The 27,900-nt window shown below is 39.7% G+C and overlaps 1 protein-coding gene across 2 annotated transcripts in view; it reads left to right on the top strand.

The window, feature by feature from the left end:
* The window catches only part of UBE2K (ubiquitin conjugating enzyme E2 K), an 85,421-nt gene that overhangs the window by 39,520 nt on the left and 18,001 nt on the right, over positions 1–27,900 (top strand). Inside the window, exons 2-4 of one of the 2 annotated variants that reach the window (XM_032136191.2) lie at positions 1,005–1,098; positions 7,928–7,986; positions 21,012–21,094. In XM_032136191.2, coding sequence (XP_031992082.1) covers positions 1,005–1,098; positions 7,928–7,986; positions 21,012–21,094 — 236 coding nt within the window. Of the gene's footprint in view, positions 1–1,004; positions 1,099–7,927; positions 7,987–21,011; positions 21,095–27,900 lie in introns of those variants that run through there. The other variant, XM_058430288.1, reaches the window with a different exon arrangement.

Below are 27,900 nucleotides of genomic sequence, written 5' to 3'. Positions count from 1 at the left end.
AAAAAAAAAAAAAAAAAAAAAAAAAAAAAAAAAAAAAAAAAAAAAAAGGAAGATATAACTTGTTCTTTAGGGATTTTGGTTTAAAAAATCAAGAGGATTTACTGTATTTTTAACATAGGTTTGAGAATATAAGTGGAGAGCCCATTTGCTGGCAGGCACTTATGAATGTTAATGTGAATCCCACTGGATGGTTTTCTGAATCATTTAAGGTTATCATGGCTCTGAGAATGGACTGTCATAAGATTAAGAGACTCAGTAATGCTATAGATAGGAAAGTACTTGGAGTAGTTTAAAGTGCAAAATAAGTCAATGTAGATAAATTTAAAGTAGAAATCTGGTTTTTGGAAGTAGGTAGTTGCCATTTTAATAAACTAAGCAGAAAAACAAATTGAAGAAGGCCTTAGATTCTTTTGAGGCATTTAGTCCTCTGGAATTTTTCATGGAAAGGAGAATCTGTTAGATAGTTAGAGCTTTCACCATTCTGGTGGATAGTGTACTACTTCAGTCAGTTAAACTGAACTTTTAGAGTTGTTATGGTTAGTTCAAGTGAGAGTTTATGGCCTAAATGGCTTTTAATGACCCTGAATTTTCTGTTTATATAAGCAGAACCCATGTATCCTGGGGTTATAGTGCAGAATATAATGTCTTAGCGTTTATCTGTGGATGATTGGATTTATCACTTTGGACCTGATATACATGGAATTGGCAAACATAAAATAGGATTTATACTATTTTTCTCTAATAACATTCCTAGAAAGTCAAGAAGCCATTGTATTGTTGTTCAAAGTGGTGTTACTTCATTTAGAACACTGAAGTTAAAATTTATTCGTTTGTTTTAAATATTCTTAAAACTGGCTAATTAAGTCCTAGAAAAGCCCAGACTTATTTTCCTAGAGCAGATAATCAAGCTTATGAAAGAGGGGGTTTCAAAATTTTTTATAGGTAATACTTTAGGCGTTTTTCTTGCTGACATAACTAACATTTATTTTCTGTTTATTTTTAAGACGAGCAAAAATCAAATTAAAGTAGATCTTGTAGATGAGAATTTTACAGAATTAAGAGGAGAAATAGCAGGACCTCCAGACACACCATATGAAGGCAAGTACTTTTTTCTGTATCAAAATATTGTGCGTATTAGAACTTGTCTGAAACATTTAATCAGAATAATCTTAAACATCTATAAATTATATGGAGGGTAACTGCATTTGGTTTAGATAAACAGCAATTTAAAAGATACTGAATATAGACTGGTATTTCTTACTGAATTTTAGCTAATTTTTTTCTTTCCATAAAACAGTTTTAGCAGAGCTTTGTTACAGGTATTATAGGTTAGAATTTAATAGAATAAAAGATCTGGCATGGTAAACCTCTAAATTATATGGACTGTAGATACTCAGTTACCCTTCATATGGTATCTAAAACAAACCTTGCCTTAAATGTCTCACTGGTAAAATGTTGCTTTTGTTTTTAAAGTTCTTCTTTCTGTCATTTAGCATTTCATTCACTCATATGTCTTCATACAGGCTGTAGTCCAAATGTTTATTTTCTTTATTTGGGAAAGCTTTTAGTGATGATTTCAAGACATAGAAAGGAGGTGGCTTTGCTGAACTTGGTGTTCACAAATTAAGTCTGTAGCTACTTTAGACCATGGAATTGGGTGGTAAGATACAGAAATAAACCTTATAGCATTTTACTTTCTTATTAGATGAGTCATTAATTAATATTATTGTAAATTTAGGTTATATAGCATATAACCAAGGCTCTTGCATTAATAACTGTTCAAATATTTATTAGAAAACATAGAATATATGGTAACCCTAATTATACAATCTTTACATGTATTTTCTCATTTAATCCTTTCAGCAAATCTTATTAGGTAAATACAACGATTGCTGTTTCATAGATGAAGAAACAAGTTCAGAGAAGTAACTTGTCTAAGGTCAACCATCTAAGTAGCACAACTGATAGCCTTTGCCTTCAAAGCCTGTGCTTTTAATCACTTTATGTAAATCAGAATTGACTTAATATTGGAATTATTAAGTCATGGGTCTATTTATTTTATTGTTTGTCTATTTTATTGATTGATGTCTATTTTGTTTTATCTATTTTTTTATATGCAAAGTTTTACTGTTACCCAGGCTGGAGAGCAGTGGCATGGTCATAGCTCGTTATAAATTTGAATTCCTAGGCTCAAGTAATCCTCCAGCTTCCTCAGTAGCTAGTACTACAGGTGCATGCCACCATATCCAGTTAAATACTTTGTGTGTGTTTTTTGTTGTTCATTTTTTATTTGTTTGTTTTTTGAGACTGAGTGTCTCTGTCACCCAGCCTGGAGTGCAGTGGTGAAATCTTGGCTCTCTGTATCCTCTGCCTCCCAGAATCAAGTGATTCTCCTGCCTTAGCCTCCTGAGTAGCTGGGATTACAGGCGCACCACCATGCCGGCTAATTTTTGTATTTTTAGTAGAGATGGGGTTTCACATTAATGGCCAGGCTGGTCTTGAACTTCTGACCTCAGGTGATCTGCCTGCCTTGGCCCCCCAAAGTGTTAGGATTACAGGCGTGAGCCACCAATCCCGGCCACCAGCTAAATACTTTCGAGTGGTTCTATAATTCTGTAATGAGCAGTTACCCAAAACACCTTTTTTTTTTTTTTTTTTTTGAGATGGAGTCTCACTCTGTTGTCCAGGCTGGAGTGCAGTAGCGTGATCTCGGCTCACTGCAAGCTCCGCCTCCTGGATTCATGCCATTCTCCTGCCTCAGCCTCCCGAGTAGCTGGGACTACAGGCGCCCGCCACCATGCCCGGCTAATTGTTTTGTATTTTTTTAGTAGAGACGGTGTTTCACCATGTTAGCCAGGGTGGTCTCGATCTCCTGACCTCGTGATTCGCCAGCCTCAGCCTCCCAAAGTGCTGGGGTTACAGGCATGAGCCACCGTGCACGGCTACCCAAAACACTTTTTAAAAATCTAATATTCTTGAATATTTTCTTGTTTTTAATCCAGATTTTTTAAGACCCTAGAATGTCTTTAGCATATTATACCAACTCTGTTTATTCATTTTTTCTTTTTCTTTTTTTTTTTTTTTTTTGAGACAGAGTCTTGCTCTGTCTCTCAGGCTGGAGTGCAGTGGTGCGATCTTGGCTCACTGCAAACTCCGCCTCGTGGGTTCAAGCAATTCTCCTGCCTCAGCCTCCCAAGTAGCTGGTACTACAGGCACCCGCCACCATGCCCGGCTAATTTTTGTATTTTTAGTAGAGGCAGGGTTTCACCATATTGGCCAGGCTTGTCTTGAACTCCTGACCTTGTGATCTGCCCACCTTGGCTTCCCAAAGTGCTGGGATTACAGGCGTAAGCCACCGCACCCAGCCCATTTTTCCTTTCTTTATTGGAGAGATGGCATCTTGCCAAGTTACCGAGGCTGGTCTCAAACCCTTGGCCTCAAACAATCCTCTTGCCTTGGTGTCCCAAAGTCTTGGGATTCTAGGCATGAGCCATTGTGCCCAAACTTGTACCAATTCTTAAGTGATAAAATTTTATTTTTTGTTTTATAGTTCATACGAGCCATTTCTAGATATTTAATTTTTTATGCTGTTTATCGAGTGCTTCCTATCTGCTTGGCTTGGTCTGGCCGTTTTCATGGATGCTGTTTCATTTAGTCCTTTTTGCAATCATTAAATGTAGAGGAGACCTTTAGTTATCTTACAAAAATCAGGTGCTTGTCCTAATAGCAGATGTTTTTATATAGTAATATACTAGCTGCTTCTTGAAGTCAGACCTTATAGTTATTCTTGAATTTTTTTTAAAGTTGTTTTGAAGTATTTTTGGAAGAGAGGAGGGCAATGACATTATTCTAGAGGTCTGCCAGCAAAGTTTTAAATTTTTTAATTGATTTTTATAAACAAGGCACTTCCTGAGCTAAATTAGATAGAAGCAATATTTAATAGGTAGATTAATTTTTTAAAATTGGATAATGTATACTTACATACATTACGATATATTAAGATACACCTGTGGTCCAGCTACTCGAGGCTGAGGCAGGAGAAGGCTGAACCGAACACATGAACAGGGACCCACTGCACTCACCTGGCAAAACTACATTAAGATATATTTTTATGGCCGGGTGTGGTGGCTCACACCTGTAATCCCAGTACTTTGGGAGGCCGGGGCGGGCAGATCACTAGGTCAGGAGATTGAGACCATCCTGGCTAACACGGTGAAACCCCGTCTCTACTAAAAATACAAAAAAATTAGCAGGGCGAGGTGGCGGGAGGCTGAGGCAGGAGAATGGCGTGAACCTGGGAGGCGGAGCTTGCAGCGAGCCAAGATTGTGCCACTGCACTTAAGCCTGGGCAACAGAGCAAGACTCCGTCTCAAAAAAAAAAAAAAAGATATATTCTTTATTGGTTAGAAACAAGTTTGGTCATTTTTTTTTTCTTTTCTTTTTCCCAATACCGAGAATGGGACCAAAAGTTTGGTCACTTAAAAGTGCTTATATCTGCCCGGGCAGGGTGGCTGATGCCTGTAATCCCAGTACTTTGGGAGGCTGAAGCAGGTGGATCACGAGGTCAGGAGTTGAAGACCAGCCTGACCAATGTGGTGAAACTCCATCTCTACTAAAAATACAAAAATTAGCTGGGTGCGGTGGCGTGCGCCTATAATCCCAGCTACTCAGGAGGCTGAGGCAGGAGAATCCCTTGAACCCACCAGACGGAGGTTGCAGTGAGCTGAGATCGCACCGCTGCACTCCAGCCTGGGAGACAGAGGGAGACTGCGTCTCAAAAAAAAAAAGTGCTTATTTCTGCTGCTGCTGCTGCTGCTAAATGAATATTTTGAAAAGATTAGATTTAATATGCTTTTTGTTATATATTTGAGGTAGAGTAACTTGAATTCTGTTATTTTATGTAAAACTGTTGAGAGAAGTTCATTTTGTTAAGGAAAAGCACCATTCAAGGGCATAAACTTTAATGCTTTTTCTTTTAAATGTGACGATAGGTTAAATGTTTATTGCAAGGATGTAGCAGTTTTTTGAGTTTTTAAAAATCTAAACTTAAATGCTAAGGCAAAAGTTTACATGTGGGATGTTAAGCTATTTATAACCATTATTAAGTAATGAGGCAGTTGTTTTTATAGTATTTAAAGAATCAGATTGTGAAGTAGAATACTCATGGGAAAATGCCATATTATGGATGTTACTTAACTCAATTTTCTTCACTTCTTTTGCCTTAATAATTCAGTGACAAAGGAACAGTGTCTTGAGCTTTTCTTCCTAAAATTTATTTTAGGTTTATGGAATCGTTGTTGACAGCTTAAAAATTCTCATTCCTTCCTGATCTCCTCTTTGGGTCAAGTTAAATTTAAGATTGTTAATTTTTAATATTAAAAGCTATTCTTCAAGAAGTTAATGTTTTAAAGTAAAAACTATTATAATATGAATAATATAGTTATCATAAAGATTCCTTAGTTGTATTACCCTGATCAAATAATGCTATGATTAATGCTAAGTGGTCATATATTGAAAGTTGTCAGAGCATGTAACATAAGGGATAGAAATAAGATTTTAGAGACTCTCGAGTCCAGCATTATTTATATAATATCTCTCGGCCCTCACACTGCTCCTAAGAGATTATTTTGGCCATTAACAAAGAACTTTGTATGATGGGTTATAGAGATGGTTTAATCTGGAGTTTAGTCAGAAAAAAAAATAATTCTTAGGAAGGAAAAAGAAAAGCCTATGTAGTGCTGAAGCCAAATTTATTATAACTATATTTGAAGCTGGCATTTCTAATTCTGGGTATAGACAGTTATAGACACAAAATTTCTTCAGGTACCCTTCTCTTACCTGTCAGTTTTTTTTTTTTCTTTCCACTACTTTTCTTTAAATTTCATTATTGTTATATGTTCTGTGATTCAGGCATTTAGTTCAACTCATGCATTAATCACTATGGGATTCTATTAAAAAGAACTAGCGGCCAGGCGTAACGGCTCATGCCTGTAATCCCATTACTTTGGGAGGCTGAGGCGGGTAGATTATTTGAGGTCAAGAGTTCGAGACCAGCTTAGCCAGCATGGTGAAACCCCCATCTCTACTTAAAAAAATTAAAAAATTAGCCGGGCATGGTGGCGCACACCTGTAGTCCTAGCTACCCAGGAGGCTGAGGTAGGATAATTGCTGGAACTGGGAGGTGGAGGTTGCGGTGAGCCAAGATCGCACCATTGCATTCCAGTCTGGGCAACAGAGTGAGAATCCGCCTCAAATAAAAAATAGCAAGAAGAGAGGCTAGGTGCAATGGCTTATGCCTGTAATCCCAGAACTTTGGGAGGCTGAGGTGGGCAGATCACCTGAGGCCAGAAGTTCAAGACCAGCCTGACCAACATGGTGAAACCCCATCTCTATTAAAAATACAAAAATTAGCTGGGCATTGTGGTGGACACCTGTAATCCCAGTTACTCAGGAGACTGAGGCACGAGAATCGCTGGAACCTGAAAGGTGGAGGTTACAGTGAGCCAAGATTGTGCCATTGCACTCCAGCCTGGGCAACAGAACGAGACTCTGTCTCAGGAAAAAAAAAAGAGAGGATTCGAAACAAAAAGGGCTTGAAGAAAATAGTACCACTTTTATTTTTTCCTCAGATTCATAGTCATCCATTCATAACAGAATGGAGGAGTGAGGAGATATATTTGAGAGAGTCTAGAATATACTGAAGAAAGTCTCGTGTTTGACTTTTTAAAGAGCTGAGTGTATAGAATTTTGAAGATAATGTTCCTAGCACACAGTTTTTTATTTTACTCTTTATTACAGGGAATTTCAGATATATAAAAAAGAAGAATAGGCCGGGCGCAGTGGCTCACGCCTGTAATCCCAGCACTTTGGGAGGTCGAGGCGGGTGGATCACGAGGTCAGGAGATCGAGACCATCCTGGCTAACACGGTGAAACCCCGTCTCTACTAAAAACACAAAAAATTAGCTGGGCGTGGTAGTGGGCGCCTGTAGTCTCACTTACTTGGGAGGCTGAGGCAGGAGAATGGCATGAACCCGAGAGGTGGAGCTTGAAGTGAGCCGAGATCGCGCCACTGCACTCCAGCCTGGGCAACAGAGCGAGACTGTGTCTCAAAAAATAAATAAATAAATAAATAAAGGAATAGTTTGTCTTTATGTCTATCTCTCTTGTTGAATTTTGCTTAAAAAATAAAAAATATATTTAAAGTTTTTTATATTAAAATAGAGACAAGGACTTGCTATATTGACCAGGCTGTACTCAAACTCCTGGCCTAGCTTTAAGCAGTTCTCTCACCTCGGCCTCCCAAAGTGTTGGGATTACAAGCATTAGCCATGGACCCAGCTGTTTTTATTAGGCTGGTGCAAAACTAATTGCAGTGTAATTGCACAAATGTTAACAAATAAGTATTGACATTTGATTTAAGGCACAAATGAAAAGATTGGGACCTTATTTCATTTGTGAGAACCAGCTAGAAGTGGAATTTTGTTTATGGCATAATCTCTGTCCTTTGTATCATCTGTACTTTTATACCTCCTTGCCGCCTTCTTTTTTTTTTTCTGACACTTTTTTTGTTGTTGTTACTTAGCAATTCTTAACAGGATGGATTAGAGGACACAGTGGGAGATTAGAACTCTAATAGTTAATTGTCCTGATGAAATGTTGGCATTGCATTGTCTGGATTAAATGTATTTATCTCTAGCCTTGTTACTCACTGATAAACTAATATAGTTGTATGAAATGGATATTCTGTATGCTTTAAACAACCTTTAAATTAAAAACTAGTGCTTTTGATTACTTTCTGGATTTCAATTTTAAAATGAATTTTTATAATCGAATATAAAATAGCTGCTCTGAAAAGTTCGTCAATATATTTGTCTTATATATTTGAATTAAGCAGCATTCTTAACTCTGTTTTCCCCATTTTTTTAGGAGGAAGATATCAACTAGAGATAAAAATACCAGAAACATACCCATTTAATCCCCCTAAGGTATTGTAAGCCTATTTTTGTGCATGAACTTATAAAATATTTTATATTTCTGACCTCATTTTATTAATATATATTTTAGGGCTTATTAAAGTCACAGCTTTATGAGTTGTTAACTGTGTAAACTTGATGAATGAGGACAGGATTTTAGGTAATGGCAGATGGCTTGCTTCTGAAATTAGAATGAAAAGCAAACTTATCCAAAGGCAGCCAGTAATGGCTCAAAACTGGAATAGGATGTACATCTGACAATGGCTCATATACTAGATCTAGAAATACATGGTAGTGTCCCCAAATTTAGAGAGCCCCTTTACACATAGACAGAGGTTCTTACTTGACTCAAAGAAGTATGTGTTTTAGGAGAGTACCTTCTACATTCAGTCATTATTTGAGTACTTTGTGCCAAGAAATATAGCAGTAACTAAGACTTATACTGTTCCTGCTTTCATAGAGCTCAGATTATAGTGGGGGAAAAAACTGAGCATGGAATTGCAACTGTGATAAATGTTGAAAGGGAGGATGGAATACCCTAAGATCATGTATAACAGGGGGACCCAATCTAAACTTATTTTTGGATTGAACCACTTCCATTATGTCTCTGCTTTTACTGTCATCAGCACTTTAGGCATTCAACTTTATTCCCTATTTTATCTATTATTTAATCACCCTTCCATCTTTTCCATTTCTACTCATTCTCTGCACTGTTGGTCTAGAAATCTTCCTAGAGTGCAGTTTTGATCATGCTGCTTTTCTTTCCCTGAATAAAGTCTAAACTCCATGGCTTGGCACTTGAAACCTCCTAGAACCTGACCCCAATCTTGTTTCCCACTCTAATCTTCTACCACTTCCACCCACAATGTGGGTCTCATTTTCCATCTTAGATTGTTTATTTGTAGATGATGCTTATTCTTCCACAGCTTTCTATCAGTTTCGCTTAAATCTTTGTCCCTATTATTTAAAATTCTAGTTTTCTATGAGGCCCGAGTATCAGTTTCTTCATTAAGCTGAGTTCATCAAATGTTTCTCCCTCTCCTCTCTCAATAGCATTTTATACAATTTATATAGTAGCAGCACAAATATACTTCCAACTCATGTTTTATTTTGGATATGTATCTTTTTCTAGCTTTTATGCTCCTGAGTCAAGGACCATGTCTTACATACCTATATATTATCAGTAGTTCCCAATAGTATAGTGTCCCTTGAGCATATGATAGCAGTCACTCAGAATGTTCTAGAATTTGTTCATTCAACCTATTGGTTGTTCCAGTTTAAGAATAGATATGATACTGGAAATTCCAGGGTGATTTTGGCTCACTTAGCATTATGGGCTGCCTATTAGTCTATTGTTTATGTACATCTATTTTCTGATAAGCCTGGTCGATTTTTTTTATTATGATAAAATATACATGACATAAAATTTACCATTGTAATCATTTTTATGTGTACAGTTCAGTGGCAGTGTATTTACCTTGTTGTTTAACCTTTACCATTATCTGTCTATAGAACTTTCTCACCTTCCCAAACTGAAACTTCGTGCCCATTAAGCAATAACTCCCCATTATTCCCCGCTCCCAGCTTCTGGTAACCGCTGTTTCTGTTTCTCTGAATTTGATTAATTCAGAAACCTCATGTAAGTGGAATCATAAAATGTCGTTTTGTGTCTGGCTTATATCACCGAACAATGTCATCAAGGTTCATTCATGTTAAAGCATGTGTCAGAATTTCTTTGTTTTCAAGGCTGAATAGTATTCCATTATAAGTATAGACCATATTTTGTTTTCTCATTCAGCTGTTGATGGATATTTGGATTTTGTTTGTTTTTTGTTTTTTGTTTTTTTGAGACAGAGTCTTGCTCTGTCACCCAGGTGGGAGTGCAGTGGCACGATCTCAGCTCACTGCAAGCTCTGCCTCCCAGGTTCACGCCATTCTACTGCCTCAGCCTCCCAAGTAGCTGGGACTACAGGTGCCCGCCACTACGCCCAGCTAATTTTTTGTGTTATTTTTTAATCGAGACGGGGTTTCACCATATTAGCCAGGATGGTCTCAGTCTCCTGAACTCGTGATCCACCCACCTCAGCCTCCCAAAATGCTGTGGGATTACAGGCGTGAGCCACTGTGCCCAGCCTTGGATTTTGTTTTATTTTGTTTTTTGTTTTTTTCATGGAAATAGAAAGGAAGAAAAGAGCTCTTAGAGAAGCCGTTCTCTATTTTACTGTTTACTCTACATATACTATTTACATAGTAAAATAATACGTTTACTATTAATAAAAGTTTATTTTTACTATTAAATAATGACAGTAGCAGCTGTCACTTGTTTTGTGCTAGGAGTTTTATATGCTTTTCCCAAGAGTCTTTATAACCACCCTAATAAATGAGTGAGCTGAGGCTTAGAAGTTAAATGGAACCCAGATTCCATATGGCCCTTATAAGCCCATATGTTAAGCCACTGGGCACTACTTCCTTTATCCTGATAAGGAAAAAGTAAGGACAAAATCTCTCAACCTGTGAGTATCTAAGAACAGTCAACCAGAGTTCAAATCTTACTTATGTAATCTCTGTGCCTCAGGTTCCTCACCTGCAAAATCTTTTCATAGGGTTATAAAGACTAAAGAAGTCAATCTGTTGTAGAGAACTGTATTTCATTAATTCCGTGATCCATTTTTTCCCCACATTTTTAACATCTGTGAAATCAGGATACATCTTTTGGTGGATGGCATGTCATAATTTAATTGGCAGAGGTTTTTGTTTCCCAAGGTGTGTTAGTAAGTTCTCACCCTGCTACAAATAAATACCTGAGACTGGGTAATTTATAAAGCAGAGAGGTTTAAGGCTGGGCGCAGTGGCTCAGGCCTGTAATCCCAGCACTTTGGGAGACTGAGGTGGGCAGATCACCTGAGGTTGGGAGTTCGACACCAGCCTGACCAACATGGAGAAACCCCTTCTCTACTAAAAATACAAAATTAGCCGGGCGTGGTGGCGCATGCCTGTAATCCCAGCTACTTGGGAGGCTGAGGCAGGAGAATGGCTTGAACCCAAGAGGCAGACGTTGCAGTGAGCCGAGATCGTGCCATTGCACTCCAGCCTGGGCGAGGTTTAATTGGCTCGTGGTTCTGTAGACTGTGCAGGAAGCACAGTGGCTTCTGCTTCTGGGGAGGCCTGAGGAAACTTATAATCATGGCAGAAGGCCAAGGGGAAGCAGACACGTCTTACGTGGCAGGAAAAGGAGCAAGAGAGAGTTGGGGGAAATGCCGCACACTTGAAAACAACTAGATCTCATAAGAACTCACTAACACGATGACAGCACCAAGGGGGATGATGTTAAGCCATGAGAAACCATGATCCAGTTTCCACCAGGCCCCACCTCCAACACTGGAGATTACCACTTGACATGCAATTTGGGTGGGGACACAAATCCAAACCATATCACATAAGGGTACGTAAAACAGTGATATGTTAAATAGTTGATGGTGCCTGATATTTGATGAAATGTAAGTTACAAGTGCCTGGAATCATAGTAAGCACTTGGTAAATGTTAGATAGCATTAACCAATGACTGCCACCCCAAGTGAGGGAGGCCCTTTCCAAAGTAGTCTGTTGGCTTTCCTCTATAACAACATTTTAAAACACAGTAGTATTGACACTTAAATTTTCTCTGTAAATCCATATTCTCATACCTTGCTGGGGGAAATGTAAAATGTTGCAGCCTCTTTGGGAAACAGTTTGATCAGAATGGCAAACTTAGAGTTCCCTTGTGACTCAGCAGTTCTACTTCTAGATATAACGTTTATCCACACAGTAACTTGTACACAGATATTCATACCAGCACTATTCATTACAGCCAAAAAATGGAAGCAACCAAAAATGCCCAACAACTGGTGAATGGATAAATAAAATGTAGTATATCCATACCATGGAATACTATTTGGTTATAAAGAATGAAGTACTGATAAATGCTATAACGTTAGTGAACCTTGAAAACATTGTGCTAAGTGAAAGAAACCAGACACAAAAGCTTCACATTGTATTATTTATATGAAACATTGGAAAAAGCAAATCCTAGAGACTAGAGACAGAAAGGAATTTGGTGGTGGCTTAGAGATAGAAGAATGAGGAAGTAACTGCCAATGGTTACAGGGTTTCGAGTTGGAGGAAGAAAGAATAACTGAAGTTAATGAAACAGACTTCCACTTCACTTATAGCATTACTAATTACTATTAGTAACATTACTAACTAGTAACAAAACAGGCTTCATTACTATTAGTAACAAAACTGACTTCCACTTTCTTTTTTTTTTTTTTAAGACAGAGTCTCATTCTGTCGCCCAGGCTGGAGTGCAGTGGCACAATCTTGGCTCACTGCAAGCTCTGCCTCCTGAGTTCACGCCATTCTCCTGCCTCAGCCTCCCGAGTAGCTGGGACTACAGGCGCCCGCCACCACGCTCGGCTAATTTTTTGTATTTTTAGTAGAGACGGGGTTTTATCATGTTAGCCAGGATGGTCTCGATCTCCTGACCTTGTGATCCTCCTGCCTCAGCCTCCCAAAGTGCTGTAATTACAGGCATGAGCCACTGTGCCCGGCCAGGGTTTCTTTTTGAGGTGATAAAATAGTCAAAAATTAGATTGTGGTGATAGTTGCACAAGTCTGTGAATATACTAAAAGTTAGCAAGTTGTACCGTTGCTGGGCGTGATGGCTCACCCCTCTAATCCCAGAACTTTGGGAGGCCGAGGTGGGCGGATCACCTGAGGTCAGTAGTTCGAGACTAGCCTGGCCAACATGGTGAAATGCTGTCTCTACTAAAAATACAAAAATTAGCAGGGCTTGCTGGCGGGCACCTGTAATCCCAGCTACTCAGGGGGCTGAGGCAGGAGAATTGCTTTGACCCGGGAGACAGAGGTTGCAGTGACCCGAGACTGCGCCATTGCACTCCAGCCTGGGCAACAGAGCGAGACTCCGTCTCAAAAAAAGAAAAGAAAAGGAAGTTGTACACATTAAGTGGGTGAATTATGTCTCAGTAAAGGTGTAGGCTTTATAGTGTATAATAACTTCAAAGTAATTGCATAGTTGTGGCTCTATTTTAGGCACTTCAACCTGTAACTTCATTTAATTTTTGAAATAAATATTTTATTCAATCTCTCCCACCTCATCCCCACTTTAATTTTTTAGAGACAGGGTCTTACTTTGTTGCTCAGTCTGAAGTTTAGTGGCATGCACAGTCATAGTTTAGTGCAGCCTTTAACTCCTGGGCTCAAGAGATCCCTCCACCTTGGCCTCCCAAAGTGCTGGGATTATAGGCATGAACCACCACATCCACTCTCCTGTTTTATTAAAGTGAGAAAAATAGGCTCAAAACATAGTAACTGAAGTATGTCTGATGTTTTTGCTACTACCTCATCTTGCTGTTGAGGCCACTATTACCTGGCCAGGCATGGTGGCTCATGCCTATAATCCCAGCACTTTAGGAAGTCAAGGCAAGAGAAGCGTTTGAGCTCGGGAGTTTGAGTTCAGCCTGGACAACATAGCAAGGCCCTGTCTCTAGTCACAAAAAAAAAAAAAAAAAAAAAAAGAAAAGCCTCTACATCTCTAATTCTAGCTGTTCCGTTTGGAGGTAGCTTTGACATTTAGAAACATCTTCTTAGGTTCAACCCCAATTTGTATTACTGTGACTTCAACCAATTAGTCATAGTTGCAGTTTAGTGTTCTTTAAATATGGTGTATATGAAATAAACATTTTTTTAAATAAAGAACAAACAAGAAAATAAATATGTTATATACCCCACTTGTGGCATTACGCTCTTGCAGTAAATGTTAATGAACGTGATAAATATGTTCTAGATGTATATTATGTTGATTTGAATTTTTACTGATTGGTAAATAAAATGAGAAGAATGGGGAATATTTATGTAAATTTCTTGCTGAATTGTGCGTTCACATGTGTTTGGACTCAGGCTTAATTTTAAGTCTTATGAGGTAAAATTATCAAGGTAGCTGGTTATATTCTCATTACTACTATGCAGCTAAAATTTGAGAAAAGATGAAAAATTCACATTTGTCTTACCATGGTCACAGAATATTTTGTTTATTCTTATGCAATAAATTATTGACTGGAAGAGTAGGCTTACTTCTAAAACAGAGAAAATATGTCTTTGAATCAGGTGATAATAGTGTAGAAGGAATTTGATTAAATGCATACAACCAATATGATTTCTAGCATTAAATTGCAATGTATATTGTGTTAGTGAAAAAATCATTAGTAAAAATATAGTCCAATGGTGTATCCTGCTCGAATAGAGATTAAGTTGTAGGCCGGATGTGGTGGTTTCCTTGCCTGTAATCCCAGCACTTAGGGAGGCGGGGCGGGGGGCAGGTAGATGGCTTGAGCTCAGAAGTTCATGACCAAATGGCAAAAACCTGTCTCTAATAAAAATGCCAAAAAACAAAACAAAAAATACTAGTCTGGTATGGTGGCATGCGCCTGTAGTCCCAGCTACTCAGGAAACTGAGGCACAAGAATTGCTTGAACCTGGCAGGCAGAGGTTGCAGTGAGCCGAGATCATGCCACTGCACTGCAGCCTGGACAACAGAGTAAGACTTTGTCTCAAAAAAAAAAAGAAATTAAGTTGTGAATTTTGCTCTTTTTCTTTGGTGTTATCAACATACTTTTTACATGTTAAGTTGTATATACATACCAATGCTAATAATCTTTAATGAGCATATGCTCATCTGTACATGCATATTCAAAATAGCATTTTCTTTTGTATGATAAGGGAGTTAAAGCTGGCTTAATAATATAATATGTTTTGAGACCCTGTCTCAAAAATAAATAAATAAAATAAAAAACAAGATACGGCCAGGCGCGGTGGCTCACACCTGTAATCCCAGGACTTTGGGAGGCCGAGGTGGGTGGATCACCAGAGGTCAGGAGTTCAAGACTAGCCTGGCCAACGTGGTGAAACCCCATCTCTACTAAAAATAATTAGCCAGGTGTGGTGGGCGTGCCTGTAATCCCAGCTACTCAGAAGGCTGAGGCAGGAGAATCGCTTGAACCCAGGAGGCAGAGGTTGCAGTAAGCTGAGATCGCACCACTGCACTCCAGCCTGGATGACAGAGTGAGACTCCATCTCAAAAAAAAAAAAAAAAGCAAGAAACACACTTCACATATCTTCAGGTCTTGAAACTGGAAGTTACAGATGGAAATATCAACTCACATCTACCATGAAGTGGGAGCTGAAGTGTTTGTTAAACTAAAGAGTGAATGAAATTTACAATGCATCCTGTAGGAGGAGATAAGAACCGTTGATGCGATGCCAATATTGATAATTTAAGAATAGTTTCCTTTGTTTCTGTCTGGGAACGTTTAGTATCTGTTGTTACATAGTGTTCAGATTTCTGCTTTTGTTCATTGAGTGCTTCCCAAAGCTAGTGAGTGTTCTGAAGTTCCCAGACAATGCTAGTACTAGTTTTGTATATAAAAATAAGGAGACATTATTATTGTTTTCTTAATAGATACAGGGTCTTGCTACATTGTCCAGGCTGATCTCAAACTCATAGCTCAAACAGTCTTCCCACCTTGGCCTCCCAAATTGTTGAGATTATGTGCTTGATTCACTGTGCTGGGCCATGGAGATAATCTTGAAGATTAAATTCTTTTTTTTTTTTTTTTTTTAACAAAATTTTTATTTTATTTTATTTTTTGAGACAGGGTCTTGCTCTGTTGCCCAGGCTGGGGTACAGTGGCATGATCATGGCTCACTGCAACCTCTGTCTCCTGGGCTCAAGCGATCCTCTCACCTCAGCCTTCGAGTAGCTGGGACTACAGGCATACCCCACCATGCCTGACTAATTTTTTTGTATTTTGTAGAGATGAGGTTTCACCTTGTTGCCCAGGCTGCTCTCGAACTCCTGGGTCCAAGTGATTTCACCCACCTTGGCCTCCTGAAGTGTTGGGATTACAGGTATGAGCCACCACGCCTGGCCCCTGAAGATTAAATTCTTTATTGGATCATCTGCAAATTCAAAATTATTTTTTCTTTTCTTTTTTTTTTTTTTTTCAAATAGGGACGGGGTCTCACCATGTTGCCCAGGCTGGTCTCGAATTCGTGAGCTTAAGCAACCCACCTGCCTTGGCTTCCCAGACTGCTAGGTTTATAGACATGAGCCACCATTCCCGGCCCAAATTCAAAATTATTTATTTCTGACTATAGATTATAGTACAAAGTAAGAATTAGTTCAGTAATTTAATTGGGTCTTGACTTTTTTCCTATGTATCTACAGAGAATTCTGTATAGAAGACCCTTCTTTAAAAAGCAATGCTGAACACCATATCCTGCTTTTTGCTCACACCTGTAATCCTAGCACTGTGGGAGGCTGAGACGGGTGGATTACTTGAGCCTAAGAGTTCGAGAAAAGCCTAGGCAGCTTAGTGAAACCCTGTTCTTGTGTCCACAAAAAATAAGAAAATTAGCCGGGAGTGATGGCGCACGCCTGTAGTCCCAACTACTCAGGAGGCTGAGGCAGAAGAATTGTTTGAGTTCAGGAGCTCGAGGATGCAGTAAGCCGAGATTGCACCACTGCACTTCAGCCAAGGTGACAGAGTAAGACCCTGTCTCAAAAATAAATAGAAAAGGCCAGGCGCAGTGGCTCATGCCTGTAATCCTAGCATTTTGGGAGGCTGAGGTGGGCGGATCACTTGGGAGTTCCAGACCAGCCTGGCCAACATGGTGAAACTCTGTCACTACTAAAAAATACAAAAATTAGTCAGGTGTGGTGGCGCACACATGTAGTCCCAGCTACTGGGGAGGCTGAGGCGGGAGAATCACTTCGGCCCGGGAGGCAGAGGTTGCAGTGAGCCGAGATTGCACCACTGCACGCCAGCCCAGGCAACCAAGTGAGACTCTGTCTCAATAAAAGTAAAAAAATATGATTAAAACAAAAGGCAAGATACACTTCACATATCTTCAGCTCACTTGACTAAACCGTAATCCTTCTGACATCTTCAATAGTGTTTTTAAATTATGTTTTCTAATCTTGTTGAAAGTACTAAACCACATGGGGTTTTTTTTGTATGTTTGTTTTGTTTTGTTTTGTTTTGTTTTTGAGACGGAGTCTCGCTGTGTCCGCCAGGCTGGAGTGCAGTGGCGCGATCTCAGCCCACTGCAAGCTCTATCTCCTGGGTGTACACCATTCTCCTGCCTCAGCCATCCGAGTAGTTGGGACTACAGTAGCTGGGACTACAGGTGCCTGCCATCACGCCCGGCTAATTTTTTGTATTTTTAGTAGAGACAGGGTTTCACCGTGTTAGCCAGGATGGTCTCAATCTTGTGATCCGCCTGCCTCGCCCTCCCAAACTGCTGGGATCATAGGCGTGAGCCACCGCACCCAGCCACCACATTGTTTTAAAGTTATAAAATGCTGTGAATTCCTTGAGTTACTGACATTATGGCATATGCTTGTTTATGAATTGAACTCAATGAATAGTAAATAGAGATTGATTATTCAAAATTCAAAAATCCGAGATTCGAAATACTCCAAAATCTGAAACTTTTTGAGTGTTTACATGTCACTCAAAGAAAATGCTCATTGGAGCATTTTGGATTTCAGATTTTCAGATAAGAAATACTCAGCATGGGCCAAGCACTGTGGCTCACTCATGCCTGTAATCCCAGCAGTTTGGGAGGCTGAGAGAGGAGGATTGCCTGAGCCCAGAAGGTTAGGACTGCAGTGAGCCACGATCGCACCACTCCACTCCAGCCTGGGCGACAGGAGTGAGACCCTGTCTCCAAAAAACAGAAAGAAAGAAGAAGAAATACTCAACCTGTATTAAGATGTGAAATGTGTTGGTTATACCTCTTATAAAGCAATGTTTGATGTGGGCTCAGTGGCTCACGCCTGTAATCCTAGTACTTTGGGAGCCTACGACAGGCAGATCTCTTAAGCCCAGGAGTTCAAGACCAGCCTGGATAATATGGTGAAACCCCCAACACTATTAGAAATAAAAGAATTAGCTGGGTGTGGTGATGTGTGCCTATAGTCACAGCTACTTTTAAGATGGATCACCTGAGTCTGGGAAGTTGAGGTTGCAGTAAGCCACAGGAGTGAGACCTTCTCTGGGGAAAAAAAAGGGGGACAAATGTTTGTTGTACATAAGCCCTATATTACTGTCTTACTTAACTTGCATTGTATTTGATATTTAGCCTTATAATAACATTTTTGCCGTAATGTTAAGTGCACATTCATTCCGTGTGAGTCGCTTACATCTGGTGATGCTTTATTAAGTAGGATGGATACAATGTCTTTCAGGGAAGACCAGACAAACAAGGCAGAAATCACAGAAGTGTAATTAATACTATGACAAAGGAAACCACAGGTGTGTGGAATAGATCAGGAAGAAGTGATATGAAAAGTGAAACTTGAAGAGTAGGAATTAGTTGGGAGAAGAGGGCACAGAGGTATGTTATTGAGAAAACAAATATGTATGAAGGCCCAGAGCAGGGGAAAAGTTTAATAGGACTTTGAGCAGGAGAATGGAATGTGGGATAGAGGTAACAATTGAGATTTCAGGGGTAGTCTAGGGCCAAGTTAAGAGTGTGGGCTTGGCCAGGCACGATGGCTCCATGCCTCTAATCCCAGCACTTTGGGAGGCCGAGGCGGGTGGATCACCTGAGGTCAGGAGTTCGAGACCAGCCTGGCCAACATGGCGAAACCCCGTTTCGCCATGTTGGCACGCCAAGATCACGCCACTGCACTCCAGACTCCAGCCTGAGTGACAGCGCGAGACTCCTTCTCAAAAAAAAAGAGAGAGAGAGTGGGCCCACATGAAGGGAATGAGAGGTCATTAATGGTCCTTAAAGCAGCATAGTGATGCAAATCAGATTTGTTTTAAAGGGCTCTCTTTAGTTTCGGTGCGGAAAATAAATTGGAGGGAACAGAAAGGAAGGCAGTAAAGTCAGGAGACTGTTTAGTAACCTGGGTGATGAATGATTGTCTCCTTAAATGAGAAGGTGGATGGAGAGAAGTAGGTATCATTGAAAGTAGTAAGATTATTAAGACTGAAAAGAATCAAGCATAGCAAGAATGAAGGAATGGAAAGTATCTTGTTAGTTGTCGGTATTTTAAAGTCATTGGCGAATTAAAGTGTCTTTTTAGATTGAATATGAGTTAGTGAGCAGGAGGTAAGGAAGTAGAAATAGGTAGTGTAAACAAATCAAGAAGTGACAAAGAAGGCCGGGCGCGGTGGCTCACGCTTGTAATCCCAGCACTTTGGGAGGCCGAGGCGGGCGGATCACGAGGTCAGGAGATCGAGACCACAGTGAAACCCCGTCTCTACTAAAAATACAAAAAATTAGCCGGGCGTGGTGGCGGGCGCCTGTAGTCCCAGCTACTCGGAGAGGCTGAGGCAGGAGAATGGCGTGAACCCGGGATGCGGAGCTTGCAGTGAGCCGAGATCGCGCCACTGCACTCCAGCCTGGGCGACAGAGCGAGACTCTGTCTCAAAAAAAAAAAAAAAAAAAAAAGAAGTGACAAAGAGAAGAGGGAAGTGGAAACTCTTAGCTTCTTTCCATAAATAGCTTAGGAGCATATATTGAAGAGTCAGTTTTTTTCCAGTTGGTCGTGCTCTGTTGCCCAGGCTATAGTACAGTGGCACGATCACAGCTTGCTGCAGCCTCAACCTTTCAGATTCAAGTGATCCTCACGCCTCAGCTCCCTAGTAGCTGGGAGTATAGGTGTGTGCCACCATGCCCAGCTAATTTTTTTATTTGTAGAGACATGGTCTCACTATGTTGCCCAGGCTGGTCTCAAACTCTTGGGCTAAAGTGATCCTCCCACCTCGGCCTCCCAAAATGTTGGGATTACAGTGTGTGAGTGCTAATTTTTGTAAAGTTCTTAGAACATTAATTGGCACATGGTAATTAATCTATTAAGTGTCAAAGAATATGGGCTCAGCTGGTCATTGTCATATGTGTCAGAGATAAGAATACAAGATCCTCCAAAAGTTCATGAGTAAGAGCTGATGAACTCTTTAATTTCATGGTGTTCCAATACAGCTTTAGCATTTTCACTTGATGGTTTATTATTCTTCCATAATGAGACAAATAATGAGATGATTAGACTCAGAATCTGGAATCAGATTGTGGGAGTTTACATTGTGCTCAGTTAGCTATTTAATTAAGTTTCTTTTTTTTTTCTTTTGAGACGGAGTCTCGCTCTGTCGCCCAGGCTGGAGTGCAGTGGCGCGATCTCGGCTCACTGCAAGCTCCGCCTCCCGGGTTCACGCCATTCTCCTGCCTCAGCCTCTCCGAGTAGCTGGGACTACAGGTGCCTGCCACCACGCCCGGCTAATTTTTTTGTATTTTTTTGTATTTTTAGTAGAGACGGGGTTTCACCGTGGTCTCGATCTCCTGACCTCGTGATCCGCCCGCCTCGGCCTCCCAAAGTGCTGGGATTACAAGCGTGAGCCACCGCGCCCAGCCAGGTTTCTTAAACTCTAAGCCTTAGTATCTCCTCAGTGTTTGCTACATCATAATAGGCATTTCAATAATAAGAATTTGAGAAAAAATTCTACAGAAAAATTAAGAGAAGCACAACCACTTACTATTTGTGCTTCCAGTCACTGGTTTTACTTACTTTTTTCCTCAAACCTATTCTGCACCCTGCCTCACATGAAGAAAAGTGCCATTTACTATTTATGTTTTTATTTTATGTACTATTTTATTTACCAAAATGGATTTTATTCTCTGTTGTATTCTCATAACATGTACCATTATTCTAGGTAAATTGTAAGCTCCTAGTAATTGTTGGGTTTGTTTAAAGGCGGAACATTTATTAAAGAGTTTAAAAACAATATATGTTAGTGACAACATTCAGCTTACTGGATCCTTTGTCTTCTACACCCCTTCTTTCACCTAGGCAAAATGATGTAATAGATATAGGGACCTTTCTTTTTTTAGTTTGAAGATTTCATTTTCTTGTAGTTCTACTTAAACTGTTTTATTTCTGTTACTGAAAAACTCAAGTGTGCTTTATATTCTAGGTCCGGTTTATCACTAAAATATGGCATCCTAATATTAGTTCCGTCACAGGGGCTATTTGTTTGGATATCCTGAAAGATCAATGGTAAGAGATTTTGAATTCACCTTCTCTCCTCATATGAATACCAAGACTATAAGAGTGTTAAATGTGTAATTGTCTCGAAACATATATTATACTTTATCTTGTCTGGGCAGTAACTTTATAAAGTCTCTTAAGTACATAACTGAAAATGCAATATAATTGAGATCACAATCCATATTTAAATAGAGACTTGTTAGATAATGTTAGATGCTAGCTTTACACTTTGAAAAGTGTTGGATTTCATTTGTTATTTTGGTAAATTTGATTCTTTGCTATCTTAAGAAGATACTTGTGAAAGACTAAAAAAGTAGAAAGTAAGTATTGAAGTAGTCATATCCCCCTTAGATGGAATGTAAGTTACAAAATTGTTGCAAGTTGTGTTAACTGAGCACAGTTAAGATTTTGGTTTATGAATTCTAACAAGGAGCACCTTTGTAGGTGATGTCTTCATTTGGATAGCAGTATTGTGCTTTCACTTTTTTTGTCTGATTTGCTCTGCACAGCATTAAGTGTTCCTACTCTGGAGCCACCAGGTTCACATCTTGGCTCTCCAGTTTACCAAGCTGCATGGTCATGAGCAAATTACCTAAAGTCTGTGTGCCTTAGTGTCCTCATCTGCAAAATGGGTTGATATCCACTTCATAGAGCTCAGAGGATTAAATAAGTTACTTTATGTAATTCCCTTAGAATAGAGCTTTGCTTTTGTTTTTTGTTTGTTTGTTTGTTTTGAGACAGGGTCTTGCCCTGTTGCCCAGGCTGGCGTGCAGTGGCGCAATCACAGCTTACTGCAGCCTTGACCTCTAAAGCCCAAGTAGTCCTACCACCTCAGCCTCCCAAGTAGCTGGGAATACAGGCGCATACCACCACACCTGGCTAATGTTTGTATTTTTTGTAGAGACAGGGTTCCTGTTGCCCAGGCTGGAAGCTTTGTGTAGTCTAACAATGATAAAGATGATAGTTAATTATTTAGCACATGATTTTATAGATGGAAAAACTAAGACCAAAGGTATAAAAAGTAATTGGAGTGGGAGAAAACCATAAAACTAGAAAAAATCAATTGAGTGAGTGTGTATTATGACCTTTTCTTCTGATTTTACTCTTTTACAAGAGAAGGTATAACAGAACAAAATAGAACAGCAGTTGGTAAGAAGACTTGGAGCCAAAACTGTGTTTAATGGGCCCAGCCTGGCTGCCTAATCTTCTAAAAATTATATATTATTGTTGGTACTAGAATTTTTAAGCTATGTTTTTTTGGGTGTTTTGTTTTTGTTTTTTTGGGACAGAGTTTCACTCTTGTCGCCCAGGCTGGAGTGCAGTCGCACGATCTTGGCTCACTGCAACCTCTGCCTCCAGGGTTCAAGCGATTCTCCTGCCTTAGCCTCCCTAGTAGCTGGGACTACAGGCGTGCGCCATCATGCCCAGCTAATTTTTGTATTTTTAGTAGAGATGAGGTTTCACCATGTTGGCCAGGCTAGTCTCGAATCCTGAGCTCAGGTGATCCACCCGCCTCAGCCTCCCAAAGTGTTGGGGTTACAAGCGTGAGCCATCGTGCCTGGCCTAATTTTATATTTTTAGTAGAGATGGAGTTTCACCATGTTGGCCAGGCTGGTCTTGAACTCCTGACCTCAGGTGATCCTCTTGCCTGGACCTCCCAAAGTGCTGGGATTACAGGTATGAGCCACCGTGCCTGGCCTGATTTTGTATTTTTTGTAGAGACAGGGTTTCACCATGGTGGCCAGGCTGGTCTTGAACTCCTGACCTCAGGTAATTCTCCTGCCTGGGCCCCCCAAAGTGCTGGGATTACAGGCTTGAGCCACCACACCCGGCCTAAACTATGTGATTGATTTGTTAAGAAAGGGGTGAAAAAAGGTACCTGAAAGAAAATCAAATAGAAATGACAGTATTTAGTGTATGGCCAATGGTTTACTTAGTAACTGGATGAACAGACTAGAATTACAGGTTTTGTTTTGTTTTTTTCTATTCCAGTAGTATATCTGAGTAAATCCTGTCCCTCAGTAGATCATCTCTTGAGATCTGGTTTCTTGATCCGTATTTCAATATATTCTATATTCCATATAGATCAAGACTTTCTAACATAAAACAGTGTGGAATAGACTTACTTTTTATCTTCTCTGTTACTCTTTTGATTTGTGACTTTTGCCAATTTATTGAACTTCTTAAGTGTCAGTGTTTTTAATCCATTAGGTTATCGCCAAGGCCTCTAAAAGCTCTAAGATTCAGTGATATGAGTACATATTTGCAGTATTAGAGACATTGTACTCTTTTCTCTTGGCTTCTAGGACATTAGATTTTCTATTCTCCCTTTCCTGTGCTCACTCCCAGACTCCTTAACCAGTTCCTTGCATCTGTGTGTATTAGAATGCCTCAGGGATAAGTCTTGGATTTCTGCTCCTTTCTAGCTGCACTCACTTCCTTGGTAAGTGAGTGCATCTGATTTCATCATAACTTCACCTTTACATACTGCAAACTCACAAATTATCTTCCCTGAACTTGAGACTCCTATCCTGCTGCCTGCTTATCATCTTTACTTGACTATATAATGAACATATCAAACATGAACTGAACTGATAGTCTCCTAACCTGAAACCTGCTTCTATAGTCTTCCCCAACTAAGTTATTGGCAAATACATCCTTGCATTTTCTAAGGCCAGAATCACATCATGATCCTTGGCATTTGTTTCTCTGGTACCCCATGCCATGTCTGCAGGTCTATTGGCAAAACCTCCCAACATCTTAACAGCGGCTTTACTACTGCACTTTTCCAAACGCATTACCTCTAGCCTGGATGATTGCATTATTCTGCCTCCCTGCTTCTGGCTTTTCCCTACTCAGGCTATTCCCAGCACCCAGAATGACAACTTTAGAAACAAAGCTTGCAGTCACGTGCGGTGGCTCATGCCTGTAATTCCAACACTTTAGGAGGCGGAGGTGGGCAGATTGCCTGAGGTCAGAGGTTTGAGACCAGCCTGGCCAACATGGCGAAACCCCATCTCTACCAAAAATAAATAAATTAGCTGGGCATGGTGATACGTACCTGTAATCCCAGCTACTTGGGAGGCTGAGGCAGGAGAATCGCTTGAACCTGGGAGGCGGACGTTGCAGTTAGCCGAGATCATGCCATTGCACTCCTGCCTGGGCGACAGAGCGAGACCCCATCTCAAAAAAAAAAAAAAAAAAGAAAAAGTTTGCAGATGAAAACTTCCCACTGACTTCTCTTTTTGCCCAGAGTTAAGCCAACAGTACTATTACTTGTAATTATCTCCTTATATAGCTAGTTGAAAGATTATGGTGTGTATATAGAGAGAGAGAAGTTGAATTTTTATACCAAAACATTTTCTCCTAATATGATGTGCAAGAACAGAACATTTTTTACATCAACTATTTCCTTTTCCTAAGCAGGTGAATAATCTTGTTTTTTATCTGTACAATTGAAATATTAGAATATACCAAAGACACATTAGATCAAATAGGTGAGACTGGATATTCATGAAGTCATTACTCTATTCCCTGAGCTTTACTAAGGTATAATTGACATTTAGTGCATATCCATATTTAAATGTGAATGTTTAGGTTTCAGAACTGGAATTTGATAGAGAAAAATACAGGGTCTTAATCATAGGAAAAATGAATTACATAAAATAATTTTCAGCAGGCATATTAGAAAATAATTGGTTAATCTTGGTCTTTTATTAATGCATCTAGGGGTGGTGATACACCTTTGTTAATATTTAACAACTTATTTTAGTATATTTATTTATTATTATTATTATTTTTTTTTTTGAGGCAAAGTCTCGCTCTGTCACTCAGGCTGGAGTGCAATGGCGCGATCTCTGCTCACTGCAACCTCCGCCTCCTGGGCTCAAGCAGTTCTCTTGCCTCAGCCTCCCAAGTATCTGGGATTACATTACAGGCATGTGCCACCACGCCCAGCTAATTTTTTTGTATTTTTAGTAGAGACAGGTTCCACCGTGTTGGCCAGGCTGGTCTCGAACTCCTGACCTCAGGTGATCCACCAGCCTCGGCCTCCCAAAGTGCTGCGATGACAGGTGTGAGCCACTGTGCCCGGCCCCTGGTTTATTTCTTAATTTCACAACTTATGCTATGTGGAAACTATTTTCTAATGTTTTCCACTGACACTTACTATGACTAATGGTGTCTACTTACCTGGGCAAGAAAATGGCAACACATAAAAATTTCACTCAGTGATGCTGCCCTTCTAAAAGACAAAAACAGGCACAGAATATCTGCCTGGTCAATAAGGTATGCTCAGCATCATTACTCATCAGGGAAATGCAAATTAAAATCACAATAAGATACCACTACATGCACTACATGCCTGTAAACATAAATACCTCATGGATTGCTGGTAAGAAGGTGACTTAACCAGGCAGGGCACGGTGACTCACGCCTGTTATTACAACACTTTGGGAGGCCGAGGTAGGTGGATTGCTTGAGGTCAGGAGTTCAAGACCAGCCTGGCCAACATGGTGAAACCCCATCTCTACTAAAAATACAAAAATTAGCCAGGCGTGGGTGGTGGGCGCCTGTAATCCCAGCTACTTGGGGGGCTGAGACAGGAGAATCTCTTGAACCTGGGAGGCAGAGGTTGCAGTGAGCTGACATCGTGCCACGCACTCCAGCCTGGGTGACAGAGCGAGACTCCGTCTCAAAAAAAAAAAAAAAAAATGTGGTTTAACCCCTTAAAGCCAGTAATATCTACCAAAGCTAAACATACACCTTCAGTATGCCCTATCAGCTTCATTCCTAGGTATATATCTAAAAGAAATTAGTGTCTATGCCTACTTTTTAAAAGACATGTATAAAAGAATATTTATGGCAGATTTATTAATAGCCCCAACGGGAAATAACTCAGATGTCTCATCAACAAGAAAATTGATATATTGTGATCACACATTGGAGCACTACATAACAGTACAAAAGAGCCTATCATTGACACAAACAACATGGATGAGACTCAGTCATGTTGAATGACAAAAGCCAGACACAAAAGAATACATACTGTATGGTTCAATTTTTATGAAATTGAAGATGAACCAGAATTTATGGTGATAAAAAATACGATAGCCCAGCGTGGTGGCTCATGCCTGTAATCCCAGCACTTTGGGAGGCCGAGGTGGGCGGATCACGAGGTCAGGAGATTGAGACCGTCCTGGCTAACACGGTGAAACCCTGTCTCTACTAAAAGTACAAAAAATTAGCCAGAGCAAGACTCCGTCTCAAAAAATTAAAATTAAAATTGAAAAAAATTAAAAAAACAAAAAAATACGATAGTGGTGAGGCTGGGCAGGAGTTGTGAGTAGGAGGAGCAGAAGTGAGGCTTTGTAATGCTAAAAATACTCTGTATTTTTATCAGGTGGTGGTTACATGGATATATACATATGTAAAAATTCATCCAGCTGCATGGTATCTTAACTTTGCTTAAACTTTAACAAAAAAATTTATAGCAGCTGGGTACAATGGTGTGTACCTGTAGTCCCAGCTACTTAGGAGGCTGAGGCAAGAGGATTGCTTAAGACCAGCAAGTCTGGGCTGAAGTGTGCTATGCCAGTCAGGTGTCCACATTAAGTTGGGCGTGAGTATGGTGACCTCTTAGGAACAGAAGACCACCAGATTGCCTAAGGAGACATGAACCAGACAAGGTTGGAAACAGAGCAGGTCGAAACTCCTGTGCTAATCAATAGTGAGATAACACCTGTGAATAGCCGCTGCATTCCAGCCTTGACAACATAGTGAAACCTAATTTTATTTTATACTAAAAATAAAATCCTTAGTATAAAAGCTGCTATCCTCTTTAAGTAGCATTTAGTGTTTTGAATGAACGTGGTTTAATTATTGATGATCTGTTGGAAGATCCTTAACAGAAAAGTTAGTCAACGATATGAACAATTCATATGATTATTCTACATAATAAGGCCTTACTGAGTCCTTATGAATGAATATATGAATATTTACATAGCCACATTAACTATGTCTTACTGATTTGAGACTTGAGCAAAATTTATTTACTGGACATAGATTTATGTGCTACTGATTTATTCACATTATCTACTAAATTATAAAGATAGACACATTTTGAAATTTCATACTCCTGTTTGCCCGTTAGGATTTGTTATAATAGATTTAAGTTGATTGTATATACTGATCCTAAAGATATCAGTACAATATAGATTTGATCACTACTTTGTAAGTAAAAGAAGAAATGGAACAAAAGAATGTTTTCAGTTATATACTTTTTCACATTACTGAATTTAGATTAGAGCAGTCCAAAATTGCACACATTTCTTTATATTATTGAAGATACAGTTTCTATAGTATTCATTTATTTTTTTAAAGTTTTAGGCTGGGTGCCGGCCAGATGTGGTGGCTGACGCCTATAATCCCAGCACTTTGGGAGGCCAAGGCTAGTGGATCACGAGGTCGGGAGTTCAAGACCAGCCTGGGCAAGATGGTGAAACCCCGTCTCTACTAAAAATACAAAAAAAAAATTAGTCGGGCGTAGTGGCATGTGCCTGTAATCCCAGCTACTTCAGAGGCTGAGCAGAGAATCGCTTAAACCTGGAGGAGCGGAGGTTGCAGTGAGCCAAGATCTCACTGCACTCCAGCCTGGGCTATAGAGCGAGACTCCATCTCAGTAAAAAAAAAAATAATAATAAAAAAAATAATAATAATAAATGAACCTTTAAATTTATTTTATTTATTTATTTATTTATTTATTTATTTATTTATTTATTTATTGTAGAGATAGGGTCTTACTGTGTTGCCCAAGC

Source organism: Hylobates moloch, unplaced genomic scaffold (genome assembly GCF_009828535.3).
Source record: "Hylobates moloch isolate HMO894 unplaced genomic scaffold, HMol_V3 SCAFFOLD_17, whole genome shotgun sequence".
In the NCBI taxonomy this organism is placed as follows: domain Eukaryota; kingdom Metazoa; phylum Chordata; class Mammalia; order Primates; family Hylobatidae; genus Hylobates; species Hylobates moloch.
This window is presented reverse-complemented; position numbering and strand designations above follow the sequence as displayed.